Source organism: Gymnodraco acuticeps, unplaced genomic scaffold (genome assembly GCF_902827175.1).
Source record: "Gymnodraco acuticeps unplaced genomic scaffold, fGymAcu1.1, whole genome shotgun sequence".
Classification (NCBI taxonomy): Eukaryota; Metazoa; Chordata; class Actinopteri; order Perciformes; family Bathydraconidae; genus Gymnodraco; species Gymnodraco acuticeps.
This window is the reverse complement of record NW_022992199.1, coordinates 544,530-564,601: the sequence shown is the minus strand read 5'-3', so window position 1 is coordinate 564,601 and position 20,072 is coordinate 544,530. Positions and strand designations below refer to the sequence as shown.

Sequence of the window (20,072 nt, the reverse complement as noted above, 5' to 3'; positions counted from 1 at the left end):
TGTGGAGATAAAAGCTCCATCATGACTGAGCCCACAGCTTGAATGTATTGTATACATTTTCCACCTGGTGCTACAAGCGATATGAAGTAAAGTGTGTATTATTATAAGTAAGTTGGCAGGAAAAGAAAATGTACATATATTGTACAGTTGAATACAAACTGTAAATATATGTGGATATGAGCTCAATGATGACTACAGGTTTGAATGTATGTATTTATTTCCATTATGTAGTTGTTTTAATTATACTTTGCAAACATATCCACCAATTGCCATTTCATTTTGAATTTTTTAATATATGTTTAAGAAAGAATAAGATAAGACAAAATGTAATACTGAGCCCACAGGATACAGTATGTATTTAATTCATTCTGTCATTTTATAATTTGAATGTGTTTCCTATTGTTTTTAATGTATTGTTATATTGCATACATTTATCTACATATGATTATCTAGTGCAGTGTTTCTCAAACTTTTTCATACCAAGGACCACCTAACCAATAAAAAAACACTCGCGGACCACCTAACTCCACAAATATCCAAAAACACATCATTTTTTACAAATGGCCTGAAAATGGTACACACAAGTGGCAACATGTGTGATGAAGGTGTTTATCTGGGCTATTTCATGCAATCGAAAGTGAAACTTAAGCTCGTTCCATTGCGGAGATATTCCCGCGAGAGTGCGAAAAACTTAAATAAATGTATTTCTTTCAAATGTGAAATGTTACCAATATACTCACGGACCACTAGGGGGCGCTCACGGACCACCAGTGGTCCGCGGACCACACTTTGAGAAGCACTGCTCTAGTGTGATATCATGAAGGAAAACATACTTTGAACACCCTTCTAGTAGTTGTTGTAAGCGTGATGGTGGTAATAATTATAGCAATGATTTTTTTCAGATCCTTCGTGGAAAGGGATCCTCTCTGCAGTGGATGGATGTGTGAGCAGCTCACATTAGAAAGATGTTTACCTCAGTTTCTGACAGCCATACTGACTATCAAGTGCACTGACCCAGAGCTAATGAAGGAGAGCACAAAGCAATGAACCACTCTGAAAGAAAAGTGATTCAAGTCATCAATATTTGTTGTTTTTGAAGATGCACTTATTTGCCGTGTTTCACCAGACGAAGACTATCTTTTTGTAATTTGTAAAGAGACATTTTTCCAAAAGGGACACAGATGGTCGGGTTGCGTTGTTATCAGCAGCGCAGATGTTCAGGAAGCTCCTGAGAAGAAGTGTTTGTTTACCTGTTGAATGATTTTAAAAAAAACTAGAAAGAAAGTGGAAAGAAAGCCAAAGAAAATAGCCTTTAAAAAGTGTATATTTGATTATTTATTTGCACGTGTGTGTTTACCACTTCTCATATGCTGCCGACTTTCTACAAAGCTTTTATGTGATTTGAGTTACATTTTGTGAAGTCAACAATAAGTAAATGCTCTTTTATTTACTGTGATTGTGCTGTTTTTGTTTTCAGAGCAAGAAGGACGTGAGTGTGTGTAAACATTGTATTGGTTATTCCTCTTTTTATAAAAGTAAAAATACTTAAAGGTCCCATGTCATGGCCATTTCTACTGATCGAAATTCCATTGTTGAGAATGTAGAATAGATTTAAATGTGTATTCACTCTGTCCTAAACGGCTTGTTGGAGCTCCTGTGAGCCCAGTGTGCTCTGATTGGTCGGGACGTTGCGAGGACAGGTTTCCGGGTCGGCGATACAGCGAGAACAAGCGAAACTCATCCTGAGCACACAAACACTCACAGCCGAAGTAAAAACAATAAGTGTGGCTTGATATTGAGTAAGAAAAAGGTTTATAGCGCTGTGAGAATGGGTCTGCGGAGAGCATTTCTCCACCATCCCAACTCGTCTATTACCAACGTTCAGGGAGCTCTATGCAAGTCACTCCCTGTTAGTTAGCCAGGGGATCCTGGTGTGTGTGAGGTGCTCTGCGGATTGGTCCATTCATTTGTTGTTGATTTGGGTGTTCACACGTCAGAGAAATCTCCAGCGAGGCGTTCTGGAGCAGCATAGACAGGTCTTTTCTGTGTTAGAGTTTTATTCGCTACAGGGTGTACTTTGAGGGTTTGTGACTGCAGACCGTTTACATGCAGACAAACCTTCATAACACACAAGGGGACGGGTAATAACCGGAAAAGCATGACATGGGACCTTTAAACTACATTTTTAGTTGGTTTTGCAGATTTCATATTTCTGATATTATAATACTTCTTTTGGTATGTTCTTACATTAAGTATGTAGTAACTGTGGTTGGATATTATATGTCTGATTTTATGGTATTTATAAGCTTTTTACATTAAGATTTATTTAGAAAGTTTTGATTTGGAAACCTTGAATTTCTGGGAAAAACTGCCATTCAAAGACAAAAAACAGACGTCACATAAGTATCATTTTATGGACCATATTTGATCTTTAATTTTGACGGGGAAAAAAAGACATTGCATTTGAAGCCATTTCATGGAAAAATTATTTACATGGAGGACTCGATCCTCACAAACATGGAGAGCACATTAGTAAAAAACAAAGACACGGAGAGAGTTAAGGATTTGAAGTACTTCTGAACCTTAAAAACACGGTGTTGATATCCAAACTATCAAGATAAATATATTTATAATATTTATATTATATTTACAGAATACCTTAAATATACAACAGCCATCATGTATTCTATAAACAAATATAAACTACTTAGGCACACTTCTGTCTCAGTGGTTTTCAGAGACCGTCCCCTCGCTGTTTGAACTGAGATGACCCCACCGGAAACATCTTGCATCGTTAAACTGCTACTAAACTCACGACTGGTTGGCTATCAGTTATGGATCCTAATATACACAACCACTTTTTATACAGTAGGACATGAAGCAGGATAGATGTACACTGCCCACAGACACCGGTGCAGTCCCAACATGACCTCTTGTTTTCAAGTAGGCCTGGTGGAGCCCCCACCTTATTGCTTACACTTTTACTGCCCTTCTGCAAGAGGAGGGAGCACATGTAGAGAGAGCAGGAGCCAGAGATGAGTTTGGGACGCAGCCGAATGGGTTAGACAAGGATGACATTTAGGCCCTATTCCAAACCGACCCCTACACACTCCCCCTCCGTGAAAGAGTTAACTCCGTCTGTAGTCACACTCACAGCTGAATATGGCTCCTTCTTTTGAGGTGGAGGTGTGCAAATACAGCGACAAGCTCACCTCTTTCTGACTAAAGAAGGAAATCACGTAACTTCCCATAATCGCGCCTCAGTTCCAGTCGTTGTTACGCATTGGAACAGACCATTTTATCTTAGCGGAAGATATAACACTTTTTTAAATCCATAAAATCATTTTTCATTTGATATTGTGATAGTTGGTTTATTAATTAGGAAGCTGTTTAAAAGAAGAGCCCCTTCATGGGTCTGGCTCACCCTGTCTTCTAGACTAGACACAGGCATACTGTACTTACCAACAGTGTTGGGCAAGTTACTTCCAACATGTAATACAGTACATATTACTGTCTTTTTTAAGTAATAAGTTACATTACAATATTACTGCAGGGCTCGACAGTAACGGTTGCCAGGTTGCCATTGGCAACCATTCCGAAAAAATGTCAACCACTTATTGGCCTTTGGTTGCCATCAGTGGCAACCACTTTTTAACATGAAGAAATAAGGGCAGCAAACAGCCAAATGTGCACCCCAAAAGAGATACATGTTAATTATTTGTTGTATTAAGAGTGATATTTAATTATCGCATTTTAAATATAGTTAGACATATTACAGGTAATTTACAGCATTAATAATTCATATCTAATTCTTAACTGTGAATGGTTTTAATTTATTTAACATTAGAAATGCATTAGTCTGGCCAATCCGAGACTGCAATGCTGAAGGGCCCGTGGATCTCTGGTGGGGGTCAGCACAAGGTCAGGAAAACCCACATTTGAAAGTGAGACAATGGATGACCAAGAAACTAGTGACTTGCTCAATTCCTTTTTGAAGGATATGTGAAGAACAACAGCTGCACTACTGGTATTTAGTATACCAGCAATTGAGGGTGGACAAGTTTCCTACCACTTAGGTTTCAAATAAGTTTGTTAAATACTTATTGTAAAGCATTTAAACATTCTTTTGTGTCACATTTTCATTATTAAGTTGATGTATAACTGTATAGTATCTTAATTGTTTAAAATATAAGGTGACTAGAAATGGCAACCGTATTTTCAGTTTTGGCAACCAAAAGCTGATGCCTGGTTGCCAGCCTGGCAACCACTTTTAAAAGTTAGCGTTGAGCCCTGTACTGTCTCTCAAACGTAATGAGTTACACTACTTTTATATTACTTTTGAGTTACTTTCACCAAAATAACCGCAAAAGAATGGCTAGGTATTTTACTGTAAATGCTAAAATGTAGTTTAGTGCAGCTCATTATACATCCAGTGAAGGACGATGTGGTATAGCAGCATAACAACTGCCGACCGCCTCGCTGCACATCATCCCTCACGTAAACACCAGGCTGCACCATTTTTCTCTGCACTTTTGTAACGCGTTACACCCAACACTGCTTACCAACCATGAAGTTGTTAACATCTATATGACAATATAAAATGTCTTCATTTACAGTTTACTAGAAAATATAAGGAACTATTTGAACCCATCGGTTGGTAAATGCACTTAATATGGCCGACTCTCCACGTGACCACGCAGAGTGAACGCTGGTATGGGTCGGGTGTATGGGGCGGTTTGGAATGTGACCTTATTCCCAAACCTTTTTATGAATTTTTAAAAAGGTGCACAGTCAGTCATATAAGGTTCAGAGACGACAAATAAGAGGGGCTACGATATCTACAAATAATATACATTACAAGCGAAATATACATTTATGATACGGCCAACTAAACGCACGCAGAGGGTGGAGAGAGAGGGCGGGGGTCTCTAGAGTCAGTCTATAAGTCCGACTCGGGCATGTCCGGCATGTCGGCCATCAAGTAACCAATACCGTAGCGGCCGTTGGGCGCGGTGTCCGCCTCGTTTCCTCCGGTCCCTCCGCCGCTCTGCTTGCGGTAGATGCTGTTTCCGGGCATCGGCGATGGCGCCTCGCTGGGGGACTTCCCCTGGATCAGGCTGGCGTCGTCGTCCTCCTCGCCCGGCCGCGCCGTCTCCTTGATGATGCGGCCCTTCTTGTAGGCGACGGTGGAGATGCCCCCGCTGCTGTCGTCGATGATGTTGAAGTAGCGCAGGGCGAAGACCACGGGCACCGGCATGATGGCCATCACCACCAGGGAGATGCACACCACCACGCCCCACGGGGGGAAGAACACCTCCTGCTCTCTGGCCTGGAGGACACACACAGCAGGTTGGGTTCAGATGTTGTAATGTCCTTTTATTTACTAGAGATGATATGTGTTTAAGATGAGAGATTATTTTATTCCCTGTAGGGCCGTATTATGCATTTTGGGGGTTTTCCCTTTCCTGTATTGTTATATTGGTTTTAGTGCATGTGAATGCTGAATTTAATTTATATAATTGTAAACTTGACAAATTAAACAAAGACCATGCAGGGACACTTTGTCCCATTGAGCCTTTGCTCCACTTACTGAGCATGTTTCTCTTGATGTGATCAAACAGGTGCTTCAATGTCTCTGTGTTAGACCCAACATCCTGTTGATTGTCTGAGGGTTAAAGGACGTCTGAACATGTGAAATCGTGCCTTTCCCCCTCATTTTTAGCTCCTGCCTCATGGACTTTGAACCCTGTTATTTGCTTTTTTCTCGTTCCAGGTCTCCAACAAATGGTCCCAGGAGAGGCTGAGCGGAGACTCACCTCTTCCTGGATCCAGGCGCTGTAGACGGGCGGCTTCATGGCCAGCTGGATGAAGCTGGTGAACAGCAGCACTATCAGCAGGGTGGGCGTGATGTACTTCCACATGTAGTAGTAGAAGCGGTACGGCGTGAAGCCCAGCATCTCCTTCAGGTCTTCAAAGAATCTGAGAGGAAACAGAGGCACGCAGCAGGAGGTGAGATCAGACGTCTGGAGTGGAGGAGTAACAATAGTTTCATGTGCTTTATAAACCTGATGGCCTTTACTGTACATGCTGTATACATTATGCTCCTTTCTAACATTACACACATCAGTGGGGGAAGATGTGTGGAATAGATGTGATCAGGGGCGGCGGGTGCTGTAGGCTAGCGAAGGCTAAGCCTTCCCAAATATTTGTGTCACTGCATCCTGGTAAAATAAAAATATAATGTATAATGTTTGTGTCTTTGACATTAGCGCTGCTATGCAGCCACCTGTGCCCTGTGCTACGAAGCCAGTTCAACAGACCCTGGATATGTTTGAGTAGCAAACTAACTAACAACAACAAAGGAGATCTCGCTAAGCGGTCCTACGGCGCTGGTTATCAACTCGGTAAATCAAGCTGGGGTTTCTCTCCAGCTGCGAGCGCGTTCACGGGAAAGGGGCGGGGTTAGCAACATTTGACCAATCACAAACAGGGACAAGTGTACCGACAGCGCAGCGTCATACTTCATTCATGAAAAGTAAACTAATATTAGACAAATATGAACTTTAAACATCCATGACTTAAACATATAATCCAGGATACAAGCCACAGAGCTGCTGCAAGGAGAATACAGAACAACTGGTTAAAAAATAACTAGGCCTACCGAGTGTTTGAAAGCGTACAACAATTTTATGATATCACTGCCCCGTCTAAGACACGAGTGGATCTGACTTTAATTACATTTGAGTGTTTCGTCAACTTAATGTGTTGCTTAAAATAATACTTCTGCATACAGTCTGTGACACTGTGAGTGTTGCACGGCCAGATACGGCTCAGCTGACTCAGATAAGGAAATATATGATATATTGTGATATTATATGATCGATGATCTGATTGATGATGTGATAAGTGCGACACGTCGGCGTCTTCTCTGCATACGGCAGTTTAAACTGTATTTCCTTTATCCTGTAATATGACTTGAGAGATTTAAACTCCGCACACTGAGTTGATCTCTTTTCTATAGACGCCGGAGGCGGGCAGCGTCAGGTAACAAAAGTTATTTAGCCTTCCCAAACCTGAGCCTCACGCGCCGCCTATGGATGTGACGATAACTTGGAAAAATACTCTGTTACAAGTAAAAGTCCTGCATTCAAAATCTTAAAAGTAAAAAAGTATTGGCATCAAAATATACTGAAGTACCAAAAGTTAAGATAAGATAGAGCTTTATTGTCTCCCTTAGGAGACATTTGTCTTGGGCATCGAGATGATACACATAAAACATTCAGGTCAATCAGTCATAGATACAGAATAGAGATCACATATCACATGGCAAAGAAACAAACAAGAAACATACAGGTACAGCACTTTCCCTATTGCACATACATAATCAATATTGCACTTTTCCCTATTGTATTTATACACAAATCAATAGTGTCCGTCAGATTGCAAATATCCCTATTGTGTCCATACCTATTTACACATAATGCACTTCCCCTATTTAACCTTCTCGATTGCACAAACTACACTGTAAACATTGCACCTCCCAACAACTCCTAACAGCATAATCACAATTGTTCCTGACTGTTCAGCAGCTTGATTGACAGCGGAACAAAGGAAGACTTACACCTGTTCAATTTACAGTTTGGTAATATATACCTTCTGCCCGAGGCAGCAACTCAAACTCTCCATACAGGATGTGTTTGGGGTCGCATGGGATTTTACGGCCTTGCTTTCTCACCATCTCCTCAAATAAAGGCACTCGTTAGGCGTAATTATCACATTTCTGGACTATGTTTGTTGTTGTTTTTATTGATAATTGTATAAGGTAACTACGCTGTAAATAAATGTTATGGAATAAGAAGTACAAAAATGGCTTCGGAAATGCAGTGAATGGAATGCAAGTTGTACTTTAAATTGAGTAAATGCACTTCAGTACCTAAGAGTGATCTCCAGAAACAGTCATACTTGGCAGGCAAAGAGTTTGTGTTTACTGCTCAAAGTCACAACTCTAAATAACAGCTTGCTCTTTATAGAAAACACAGCTCTTGTGTTGGGAAAATCCACTTTGTGTAAAAACAACATAAATAAATAAATACACCATTTTAGGTTTTCATAATAGTTTGAAAGTTGTATTTAAACCAAAACTGCATATTGCTACTGTTGCGTTTGCTAAATATTCCAAATGTATCTCAAACGATGGCAGTTTCTTTAGTACAGGACCCATTTCTAAAAGGTATAGATGGATGAAGTTGTGTTCTTACTTATCGATCCCGTAGACCCAGGCGACGGCCACGTTCTCCAGCACGACGACGATGAGCAGAGGCAGAGTAGCGGAGTAGTCGTCGAACATCGCCACAAAGTAGTTCCCTGAGCGCTGAACGAACAGGAGGCCGATGCAGAAGGCCAGCGCGCAGCACCCCACTGCGGGAGGCGAGAGGAGAGGTACGTTTATTTATATAGCACATTTTCAGACACGGAGGCAATTCAAAGTGCTTTACATCATCATTAACACTTAACCCTCCTGTTGTCTTCGGGTCAAATCTGACCGATTTACTACTTTCAGCAATCATGACTTTTTTATTTTACATCTGATTGCATTCAGGCTTCATGATATCCTTCACAGGAGACATTTAAACATATTCAATTACTGATCACCACTTTCATTGAATGTTGGATGATTTAGTCAACTTTGTAACACCCATGGTGTTCCCGGTGTCACACACACACACACACACACACACACACACACACACACACACACACACACACACACACACACACACACACACACACACACACACACAGAGCAATTTGACACATGTCCCGCTCTTATGTGCCCATCCCCCCACATGGATCACACCTGGCACACGCAATACATGTTCAGTGTCTGTTCTTTGTATATTTACTGCAGTGTTTCATGTATACCAGTAGTCTGATACAATATGTACAGTTTGAAAGGGTGTTAAATGAAATGTGGTGATGATTAATGGTTTTTGTGTTAATGTAATAGCAGTTAAAACAGGACCGGTCAAATTTGACCGTGAACACCAAAGTAAGGGGGGGAAACGAAGACAATAGGAGGGTTAATAAGAAGACAAAAGAAAGAAACACAATAAATTAACATTATGGAATAACAGATTTGTAAAAACCATGCATAGAAGAGATATAGAATGGTTTAAAAACAACATTGTAAATACAGTAGGGGCTAAAGTAAGTTAAAAGACTTCTGGGTAAGCAGCTGAAGCAAGCCTCAACTTAAAAGAGGGGGTTTGATATACTATACCCATAAAAGACACGTAAGTAAAGTGAATTCACTGTAACTGCATATTGAAGGTAGGATAAACTGGCTTTGGCTTCAATTAAAAGCAATAATATCAAGAGGCAATAACCTGCAGAATAGATACTCCATCCTAATGCTGAGGTTAAAGACTGGGTACTGACATCACAGCATAATACACATTTCTCTTCAGACAAATATATGTAAATGATTACTCATAATTGTAAAGTTAACGAGTCTGCTTCCTGTTTGAGTTGCATCAGACTCCACAGACATCCAGAGATTAATCTAACCTCAGAATTCAACATTCAAGAAGTCTGAACAGGACTTTATGCAATCATGCAACCGCCCTCTTTTGTAAGATTTCCTACCATTACTGCCTCCTCAACCCTGCACCCAAAACATTCATTGGGACACAATCCCATCACAGAACTCAACACAATACCTTCATAGTTCAGGCAGGGACTCAAAAACCTCTTTATTTGACTTAATCTAAGAATAAAAAACAGTAAATTCCTCCTGACTAGTGAGGGAAGTTGTGCCTTAGACACAATTGTACCATCTGAGCTTCGCAGGAGATACAGATAAGATATTTAAAGGTCCCCTATTATACTGTTTTTCATCAATATATTATAGGTCTCAGATATATACAGAACCTGTCTCTGAAGTGTTTGGCTCCAAACATAATCCCATAATCCCCTCTGTTTCAGCCCTGTTTCCAAAGTGCTGATTCTCTGTCTGTTACTTTAGATGAAAATAAGGAGCCCCTCCCCACGCCCCTCTGAGAGAGATTTGGTTACAAAGAACTCAATGGAGCTCTAGGAGGAGATTCAGGTGATAAGGTGGGGGGGGGGGGTGCCTTGGTTGCTGATTGGCTAATGGTTACACAAGACAACACATCGTTATGACATCATAAAGTGGCCAAAATCTGATCAGCTCATTTTCAGACAGGTTTTTATAGAAATGGATCAAAAAGAGAGAGAATCTTTGTTCCTGAAACTTTCAGAGTCTCTTTCCACAGAGGGGACACATGTTGATGTAGAAGAGACATGAAGAAGAGGGGACACATGTTGATGTAGAAGAGACATGAAGAAGAGGGGACACATGTTGATGAAGAAGAGACATGAAGAAGAGGGGACACATGTTGATGTAGAAGAGACATGAAGAAGAGGGGACACATGTTGATGTAGAACAGACATGAAGAAGAGGGGACACATGTTGATGTAGAAGAGACATGAAGAAGAGGGGACACATGTTGATGTAGAAGAGACATGAAGAAGAGGGGACACATGTTGATGTAGAACAGACATGAAGAAGAGGGGACACGTGTTGATGTAGAAGAGACAAGAAGAAGAGGGGACACATGTTGATGTAGAAGAGGGGACACATGTTGATGTAGAAGAGACATGAAGAAGAGGGGACACATGTTGATGTAGAAGAGACATGAAGAAGAGGGGACACATGTTGATGAAGAAGAGACATGAAGAAGAGGGGACACATGTTGATGTAGAAGAGACATGAAGAAGAGGGAACACATGTTGATGTAGAAGAGACATGAAGAAGAGGGGACACATGGTGATGTAGAAGAGACATGAAGAAGAGGGGACACATGTTGATGTAGAGGAGACATGAAGAAGAGGGGACACATGTTGATGAAGAAGAGACAAGAAGAAGAGGGGACACATGTTGATGTAGAAGAGACATGAAGAAGAGGGGACACATGTTGATGTAGAAGAGACATGAAGAAGAGGGGGCACATGTTGATGTAGAAGAGACATGAAGAAGAGGGGACACATGTTGATGTAGAAGAGACATGAAGAAGAGGGGACACATGGTGATGTAGAAGAGACATGAAGAAGAGGGGACACATGTTGATGTAGGAGAGACATGAAGAAGAGGGGACACATGTTGATGTAGAAGAGACATGAAGAAGAGGGGGCACATGTTGATGTAGAAGAGACATGGAGAAGAGGGGACACATGTTGATGGAGAAGAGACATGAAGAAGAGGGGACACATGTTGATGTAGAAGAGACATGAAGAAGAGGGGACACATGTTGATGTAGAAGAGACATGAAGAAGAGGGGACACATGGTGATGTAGAAGAGACATGGAGAAGAGGGGACACATGTTGATGGAGAAGAGACATGAAGAAGAGGGGACACATGTTGATGTAGAAGAGACATGAAGAAGAGGGGACACATGTTGATGTAGAAGAGACATGAAGAAGAGGGGACACATGGTGATGTAGAAGAGACATGATGAAGAGGGGACACATGTTGATGAAGAACAGACATGAAGAAGAGGGGACACATGGTGATGTAGAAGAGACATGAAGAAGAGGGGACACATGGTGATGTAGAAGAGACATGAAGAAGAGGGGACACATGTTGATGTAGAGGAGACATGAAGAAGAGGGGACACATGTTGATGTAGAAGAGACAAGAAGAAGAGGGGATACATGTTGATGTAGAAGAGACATGAAGAAGAGGGGACACATGTTGATGTAGAAGAGACATGAAGAAGAGGGGACACATGTTGATGTAGAAGAGACATGAAGAAGAGGGGACACATGTTGATGTAGAAGAGACATGAAGAAGAGGGGACACATGGTGATGTAGAAGAGACATGAAGAAGAGGGGACACATGTTGATGTAGAAGAGACAAGAAGAAGAGGGGACACATGTTGATGTAGAAGAGACATGGAGAAGAGGGGACACATGTTGATGTAGAAGAGACATGAAGAAGAGGGGACACATGTTGATGTAGAGGAGACATGAAGAAGAGGGGACACATGTTGATGAAGAAGAGACAAGAAGAAGAGGGGACACATGTTGATGTAGAAGAGACATGAAGAAGAGGGGACACATGTTGATGTAGAAGAGACAAGAAGAAGAGGGGATACATGTTGATGTAGAAGAGACATGAAGAAGAGGGGACACATGTTGATGTAGAAGAGACATGAAGAAGAGGGGACACATGTTGATGTAGAAGAGACATGAAGAAGAGGGGACACATGTTGATGTAGAAGAGACATGAAGAAGAGGGGACACATGTTGATGTATAAAAGACATGAACAAGTGGATTTTGAATAATAGGTGACTAAGGTCTCACTAACCTGTAAGAAATTCCTTGCGGACTTTGAAGGTGTCTATCAGCGGGGTGAGGATGCCTTCGATGGTGCCGAACATGCTGCCCAGCCCGAGGTTCACCAGCATCAGGAAGAACATGACGGACCAGAAGGGCGAGGCGGGGAAATGTGTCATGGCCTCCGTGAAGGCGATGAAGGCCAAACCTGTTCCTTGGACCGCCTGTTAGAGGAAGAGAGAAGAAGAGGTAACATATCAGTGGCACTAAGGGGGGGCCTTTTTTCAAGACTTTGGGTGACCTTAAGAGATCTTATAACCTTTATTTCTAATTACCCTAAGTCTAATGCTCATGTGTTTCACATTAAAGCCCTCTCAGAAGTTCATCAGGCTTAATCCTTGCCCTTTCCTGGAGCGTTACTTGGCTTTAATAGCTTAACATCATAATGTAACGATCAGAGAAGTAAGTGTGACTGTGCTATTTTCCAGATGTAGGAAAAGCTCAGAAATAGTTAAGATACTTCTTCAATGCTCAGAATCAGAATATCTTTAGTGTCATTATACTTGTGTACAACAACATTCACATAACATTATATCGTAAGCTTCTCTCAATACAGTAAAATAATAGTAACAAATAAATAAAAGCAGTGTACTGTATATGTGAAGCTAGCTCTAGCAGCTAGTTAGCTCAGGCTACGTACGCTAAAGTGGCCCAAATGTTTTTCTTTTAAAGCAGATGCGACTTTTTCTTCCAATATAATGCTAAAACAAAAATCACATGGAATCTAATATTGCACATTGTGATTTGTTCCTAAAGATGAATTTAAAAGCTTCATTTTGGAATTCATGCAACCTTTATTTCACTATACTTTAATGTGCATTAGCTCAATTATATCATGCCAATCTCTTTGTTGACCTTAAGACTCGTAGCTTTGGTTTCTACCTTATTGAGCTCGCCCTCGATGCTGCAGGCCTCCAGACCCAGCGAGTCGAACTGGTCCTCCTTCACCCTCTTGATGATCTCCATCATCTGATCGTAGTCCTCGCTGCTCACCTCGCTGCCCTGAGTCAGGTTGATGTGGTGAGGGATCAGGCTGTGTTCAATCCCGTTCCCCAACAACGACACAATCCTTTGGGTGTTTCTAAAAAAAACAAAAAACAGGCAAAAGTTATTGATAATGAGAAAGTAGTTAGTTACTTTTGCAATGCATTTCACGCTTGGACATATAGAGTTTGCAATGATAACTGTGGCAGATGGGTCCGCAATATTTACAAGAAGTGGACAAAATAAAAAGATTTTGAAATGTTTTGCTGGCAGCTATGAAAAAGATAACATTTGAATGTTTCCAGACGACTCGTTTTAAAAATAAAATCATGAAAAACGTATTTTTTACATAACGTTTACCCTTCAAACGTTATAACCAAGTATATAACTAATGCTCTGCTCCAACCTTACAAAGTCAGCATTACTGTAACTTACTAGCTTAGTTGTAGCTCATGTTAGCGCATATAAACATTATTTAATACATTAATTACACTTTTGTTTGTGTTTTTTATTTTGAAAAGGCTTGAAACCCAGTGTTTGTGTACAGCATGAGGAGAAATGTAAATAGTGACAACTGCCACAGTACCTAGTTACAGTAGCTACAATATGATTGTGTAGTCGATGTTTGTGGGCGGGGTTTAGAAAATGGTTCAAATATAGTTTAAAAATCGTTCAGAGAAAACATGTTCAGGGACTGTAAATTCTAACATATATTCAAACTAAATATGGTAGGGGCTTTTTCTTCTAAACTATTTCCCCGAACTGTTTCCTTTTCTGCTATTTCAAATGTCAAGAATACAATAACCACAAAGCCGCTTTTAGTCTGAGTAACATGCACGCCTTTACCCCTAGATCTGCTCTGTGATGGTCTGCAGTAAATGCAGTTGTCTATACATATCTGAATGAGAGAGGAAGCTGCTGCTACTCACAGTGAGATGCATTTGCCGTTCATTATGTTGGCTTTAAAGCCCAGCACGGCAAAAACCACCAGGGTGGCCAGCACGGAGGTGAAGAAGTTGATAAAAGACACCAAGACGGCGTCGAAGTGGCAGTTGTTGTCCCGCTTGTTGTAGCTGGAGAAGGCGATGACGCCTCCGAAGCCGAGGCCCAGAGCGAAGAAGACCTGTGTGGCCGCCTCGCGCCACACTTTGGGCTCCAACATGATCTCCAGCTGAAGACACAAAGTGACACAGTGCACTGTTAGCTTAGGAGAACAGCTATATTTTTTAATAAAGGTGTATATTTTGAGGGTAAAAGCAGTCCAAAACATGAATTACTGGAATTGACAATACATTTTAGAAGTTATATTCGCATTAACAAGTTGGTTATGTTCACATGAGAAAAAGCAAGTAAGTGGTCATTCATTTGTGTAGCGGCAATAACTCCATATGAGTTAGCCGCTGAGAGGCTAACATGTGCTCTTTGCTGTGAAAAAGGACTTGTACTTGTGATTCAGATGAAGACAAATAGTGGCTTTCTGAACAGACCCCTCAGCCAAGTACGCCTTTTTCATGAGGCAGAGAAACTTTTGCCATGTCTAAATAATTTTCCATTTTTCACCTTGCTCCTGCATACAGTGACTATGTGTGCCCCCTGCACTCGCAATACTACACACAGCAGACTTGATTGCTTGTATACTGATATATGAATACTGGATTTAAAACATGATGATCTGAATATCATTAGAATATACGGTGTTTTATTTTAATTTGTTTTGAATAATTATTATAAATTGTTATATAATAATTAGGGGCCTTGCCTAATGCTTGTTTTGCCATTACTTATTACTTCTATTATTATCTTCATTTCTGTTTGCGTCACGTTTAATTCTTATTGTTTATCACTTCCGGCAATGGTCACGTGGGTGTGGTTTATTGGTATTTAGTCACCTGTTGGATGCCGGTTTGGAGGATACGACGTATGAAGAGGGTGAATGGCGCTCTGACTTTCTGTTGACCGTCAGGTATGGAGTTGTATATTGTTTGTTTTCGTCTTTATCAAACACCATGGACTACAAATGACTACGGACTCCTACGTGGAACGCGTCACAGCAAAGAGCACATGTTAGCCTCTCAGCGGCTAACTCATAGGGAGTTATTGCCGCTACAATTTGAGTTGATTTTCCTCTTTCAAATATTTGTAGACACCAAGACTAACACACTATCTGTTTGTTTTGTGCGGACTGCTCCATTCACCATCTTGCCAAATGAGCTCTGGCATGTTGACAGTTTCCACGTTTGTCCTTTTCTGTAACAAAAGCCCTGAATCTGTTCCGACAGAGAGCAGAAACACTTTGATGTCTGCAGGTTCTCGCAGAATGGCGGCAGCAGAACGAGTGGTTGATTGGAGTATTTCGGTGTCAGCCGAGGACACGGAGCAGACACCGGAGACCGTCTGCTGTGAGCCAGCGTTTTCAGGCTGGTTGGTTACATAAAGCCTTAGTAACTCCTGTTTCCATGGTGACATGATTCCACAGCCTGAGATGCCATTGGCCAAAAAGAGCCGGCCAATCACCGGGCAGATTTCATTTTTTAGTTCAGAAACCTTTTTTCTTTTTTCAGTCAATTCAGTTCAACAGAGGCTGCTTGAGAAATTGTTAAATGTTCATTCCTGACAAATTGGAGGTATTAAGTATAAGTTATGATTTAAGTATTTCTTCATTTTAAAAAGACGAGACGATTAAAGGATTGGTTATCTAATTTGACTATTATTTTAGTCATTGTTCAAGCGTTGTTAACACACTCCTGATTCCAGCCTTTAAGATGTTTGATTTGATGCTTTTCTTTGTGATAATTAGTGCAAAATCCTTACTACTAATACAACTATATTTTCAAAGACACTTTCTTGTTCTCTGGCAAAATATAAGTGGCCTTTCTGACATCTTATAGACAAAGCAATTCATTGAGACTGAAAAATGTTTCTTAGGTAAATCCTTATAATCAAGATATCCCTCCGTTAGTTAAAATGTTCCTTGGTAGGGACATTAGTTATTCCTGTTTAACATCGAGTTGTGTTTTGAGACTCTTGGTCAGACTTCACTTATTGACTTATGATGATCCTATTTCCTGACATATCTCATTTTAATTGACGATGGAAGCAATTCAGAATTTCCTAATACAAAATACTGATTTGATGATGTGTAGGTTGGCTGTTGTGTTGTATCTGATGTTTACTTTGAGCTTATATTATAGAGAGATTGGATTCATAAGACTTTTTCTCATTTGTACTGTTACAGTGAGGAGAAACCCTGACTTTAAGGTGTGTTACCTTTGGTGTGAACATGTGTCGGATCCCGTCGATGGAGCCCTTCAGGAGCAGAGCCCGCACCAGGAAGCAGATCAGCACCACGTACGGGAACAAAGAGCTGAAGTACATCACCTGTAAGTTAAAGAAAAACTCCTGTTAAATGCATCAAACTATACCAGTCAGCCTGTAGTTACATTAGTTCGGTCTACATACATACAGTATATCATTTAGCACAACATGTAGGCATTGAAGGCATGATACCGTCAAAAGAAACGGCAGAGGTGAACCATTTAGCAATAACAGGGTATATGCAGGAATCCTGAAGTCAAATGTAAAACCCTTTAAAACCTTTTTTTAAGACCCTCTCCATACATTTGAAGACCTCATCGCCACTTGGAGTTCTAACCGGTTACCTTGGCGACACACTTTACCTCACATTGACTATATGCAGTATTGATTGTCCTTCCTCCTTATCTTCCAACCATTTGGACGCAGACTTGCATTTCCCCATAACGATGTTGTTTAGCAACCGGCGTAAACGGAGCTTCGCGCTATCAAGCAGTGAGCGTGCGATGTCCTGTTCAGATGACACATCCAACGGGATGCCATCAATAAACTATACAGAATCACACTACACACCTACGCAATGATTACATTCAGGCAGACTGTAGAATACAACCTCTTTGGACCATTTAGATACTTATTGAAAACAAGCTACAAAATGTAATACCTTGGAAAATGCCGTTTAATACTTTTTAATAGCCTTCATCGTCGCTAAATTGGTTTATCAACTGTTAATACTTTTTAAGACCCCGCGGACACCCTGAATAAAGACAAAATGTTTGATAAGTTGCTTAAAATCAAAATAAGATGCTTTTAGATGCCAATGACCTAAATAATAATAATGATAAATCAGATAATCCAGATTAGATTACTTTAGATGTACATTGTTTCTTGCTTATTGCCAATTGTCATGGTTTTCTAGGTCACTGAGTAAAACCTATCGGTGATTAGATGACAACTGCTGTTCAGTTCCTGTCAGAAAAACACTTATCAGACCGTGCCTTTTTAGAGAAAAACTCAAATACATGTAGTGTGATCTTACTATCTAACTATCTATGCAGCGTGATCATGATCATTTGGCAGAAACATGAAATGAGAGTTAACACTGAGCAGTTCTGTCTAACGTGGATGGCATTTTGTTCTTGGTCAAAATAACTTTTTTTAGGTGGGGGACTTTGACACACATTTCAACTTTTATTTTGTGTATCTTTACGAGTGACATCTTGAAGAAGAGATGACTTGTACCATGAAAGCTACGGTATGTTATCAATATCAGCAAGAAAGCTTTGTATTCAATTATCTTGCTATTTACTGTAGACAGTGGGCGTCTCTCTTCTTTTCTCTCCTTTTCTATAAAGACTAGGTGGCACTTAAATCCTAAGAGGTCTGACTCAGACTCTACTTTGTGAGACGTCAGCTCACAGGATGGGCAGAGGGGTGTGTGGGGGGGATGCAGTCATCGTAGGATGGTTTGGGGTTAAGCACAGTAAGTGATTCAGAGACATCTAACATGGTCCATATGCAGCTCTGACAAAGACTGTGTAATATCTCGTCCTTTAAAGACGACCCTCAAGCAGGATTCACTACATGTTTGAAAGTTCAAGGACAGTGAAGGTAAATGACTTTCTCTCAATGCTTGGAGACAGACAAACGTATTTCTGATTGTCCTTAACGTGAAGTAGTTTGGTTAACTCAGACTTATATTTGTTCTTTGGTAATGCAACGTTTTATTTAAATCTAAATGGGTCCCATACAACATTGTACTACAGATTTTCAAGTGACGGTAAAGTTCTCCCTTCTTTAGGAAAGGTTTTTTTCTTAACCACAACAAATATATAACGTTTTTTATATGTTAAAGGTAGGGTAGATAAGAATGGTGAAACCAGCTCGAGAGCGCTAGAATTTGAAAGTACGCAGCCGAAAACAATCTGCCTCTTCCTTCAGACTTGCCTTGCCTTGCCTTGCCTTGCCTTGCCTACCTTTAATTGTTAAATGGGTTTGTAAAGCTGAGACATATTTTGGTACCAGTAAAGAGGCCCAATAATGCCTTTGGGGGTGTTCCCTTTCCTGTAGTGTGTTATATAGGTTTTTGTGCATGTAAATGTTCTGCAAAGGCTAAATCTCTGCTGGACTATATCCCTAAAAATAAAGTCAAATGTCATAGTTGCAATACATTTCTTACATTTTGTATCTTTCCACACCTGCAGCTCTTGTCAGTCCTTCACTGATTAAACCTCCCACTTTGTGCTTTTGTTGAAGAACACATTCTTGGCCTTGGTCAGCACAAAGCCAAACAGGCTCTTTTTTGTGCGATAGACAAATATCTGCAACCTCAGCATTATCTTCTATAAAAAAAAAACTTTATTATGAAAGGTGCTGTGTCAGGGCAGATAGCATGTGCTTATTGGAAACGTCATATTCAAATAACTGCACTGTTATCGTCATAAACTGATAATAAAAGATAGTTTTCCCATAAGGGGTAATTGTCTTCACATGTGTCAGGAATCTAAAGGCTATTTTACATAATTTAATTAACTAAATAATGTTACTTTACATGATGTTCAGCAACTTTCAAATACTCTTAATGAACTTCACGTCTATTTTACCAAATCTACGACCACCCCTCTTCTCTCCCCCATCATAAGCCATTATTCACCCGCCCTACCCCTTTTTTTTTTGGCCGCACTCTTGACAATCAAGCCAAGCCAAAAGAGCGCGTAAAACCATGGAAACCAAAACGTCCGATCCCTTTCACGCCCACCCACACACACGGGAATGAAATGCAGATGGTGGTAGGGATATTTCTTGGAAAAGGGCTTTTGTGAGCACGGGTGTAGAGAGAGAGCATTAATATTCTTTTGTACGGCACTTCAAAGACACTCGGAGCTGGCCCCTTTGAGGGAACGTTCACGGCCATTTCTTCTCGCGCCAACTCAAAAGGCCATCCAGACACACCAGGTAGTTTGAGCAACACCATCTGGCTCTAACTGTACAATTAACCAGTTGCTTGGGTGGCTTTTTTGGGCGATTTACAAAAAACAAAGGGGTTATTTCGTCTTCATAACATAGATGCATATATGTTTAGCAGGGGTGGTTTATTTCATAAAGGAATTGAACTTGTCTGAGGTACTTGTACTTAGCCAGAAACATTGCTACAAAAGGGGAATCTTTACTGAGATGATACATCAACTGAGAAGTAAAACCATTTCCTCATAGACTTCTATACAATTGAACATCCTTTTTTTTTTCAACCGTTACCCGCTGGACACAGTGGTAAAATGTAATGAAGTACATATAAGTTTTTGTTTAATTTCTACGTACTTTTTACTCCACTACATGTATCTAAGTTACTTTACAGA

The 20,072-nt window shown here is 40.5% G+C and overlaps 2 protein-coding genes across 2 annotated transcripts in view; one reads left to right on the top strand and one right to left on the bottom strand.

Moving 5' to 3' along the window:
* lrrk2 (leucine-rich repeat kinase 2) overlaps positions 1 to 1,456 on the top strand; it is a 66,765-nt gene extending 65,309 nt beyond the window's left edge. The window contains 1 exon segment of the mRNA XM_034205552.1: positions 903 to 1,456. The gene's annotated coding sequence lies outside the window, so the exon portion shown is untranslated.
* A 948-nt stretch (positions 1,457 to 2,404) lies between these two features.
* The window catches only part of slc6a15 (solute carrier family 6 member 15), a 32,077-nt gene continuing 14,409 nt past the window's right edge, over positions 2,405 to 20,072 (bottom strand). Inside the window, 7 exon segments of the mRNA XM_034205545.1 lie at positions 2,405 to 5,329; positions 5,817 to 5,979; positions 8,259 to 8,418; positions 12,392 to 12,584; positions 13,303 to 13,501; positions 14,334 to 14,575; positions 16,672 to 16,782. Coding sequence (XP_034061436.1) covers positions 4,940 to 5,329; positions 5,817 to 5,979; positions 8,259 to 8,418; positions 12,392 to 12,584; positions 13,303 to 13,501; positions 14,334 to 14,575; positions 16,672 to 16,782 — 1,458 coding nt within the window. The 3' untranslated portion in view covers positions 2,405 to 4,939.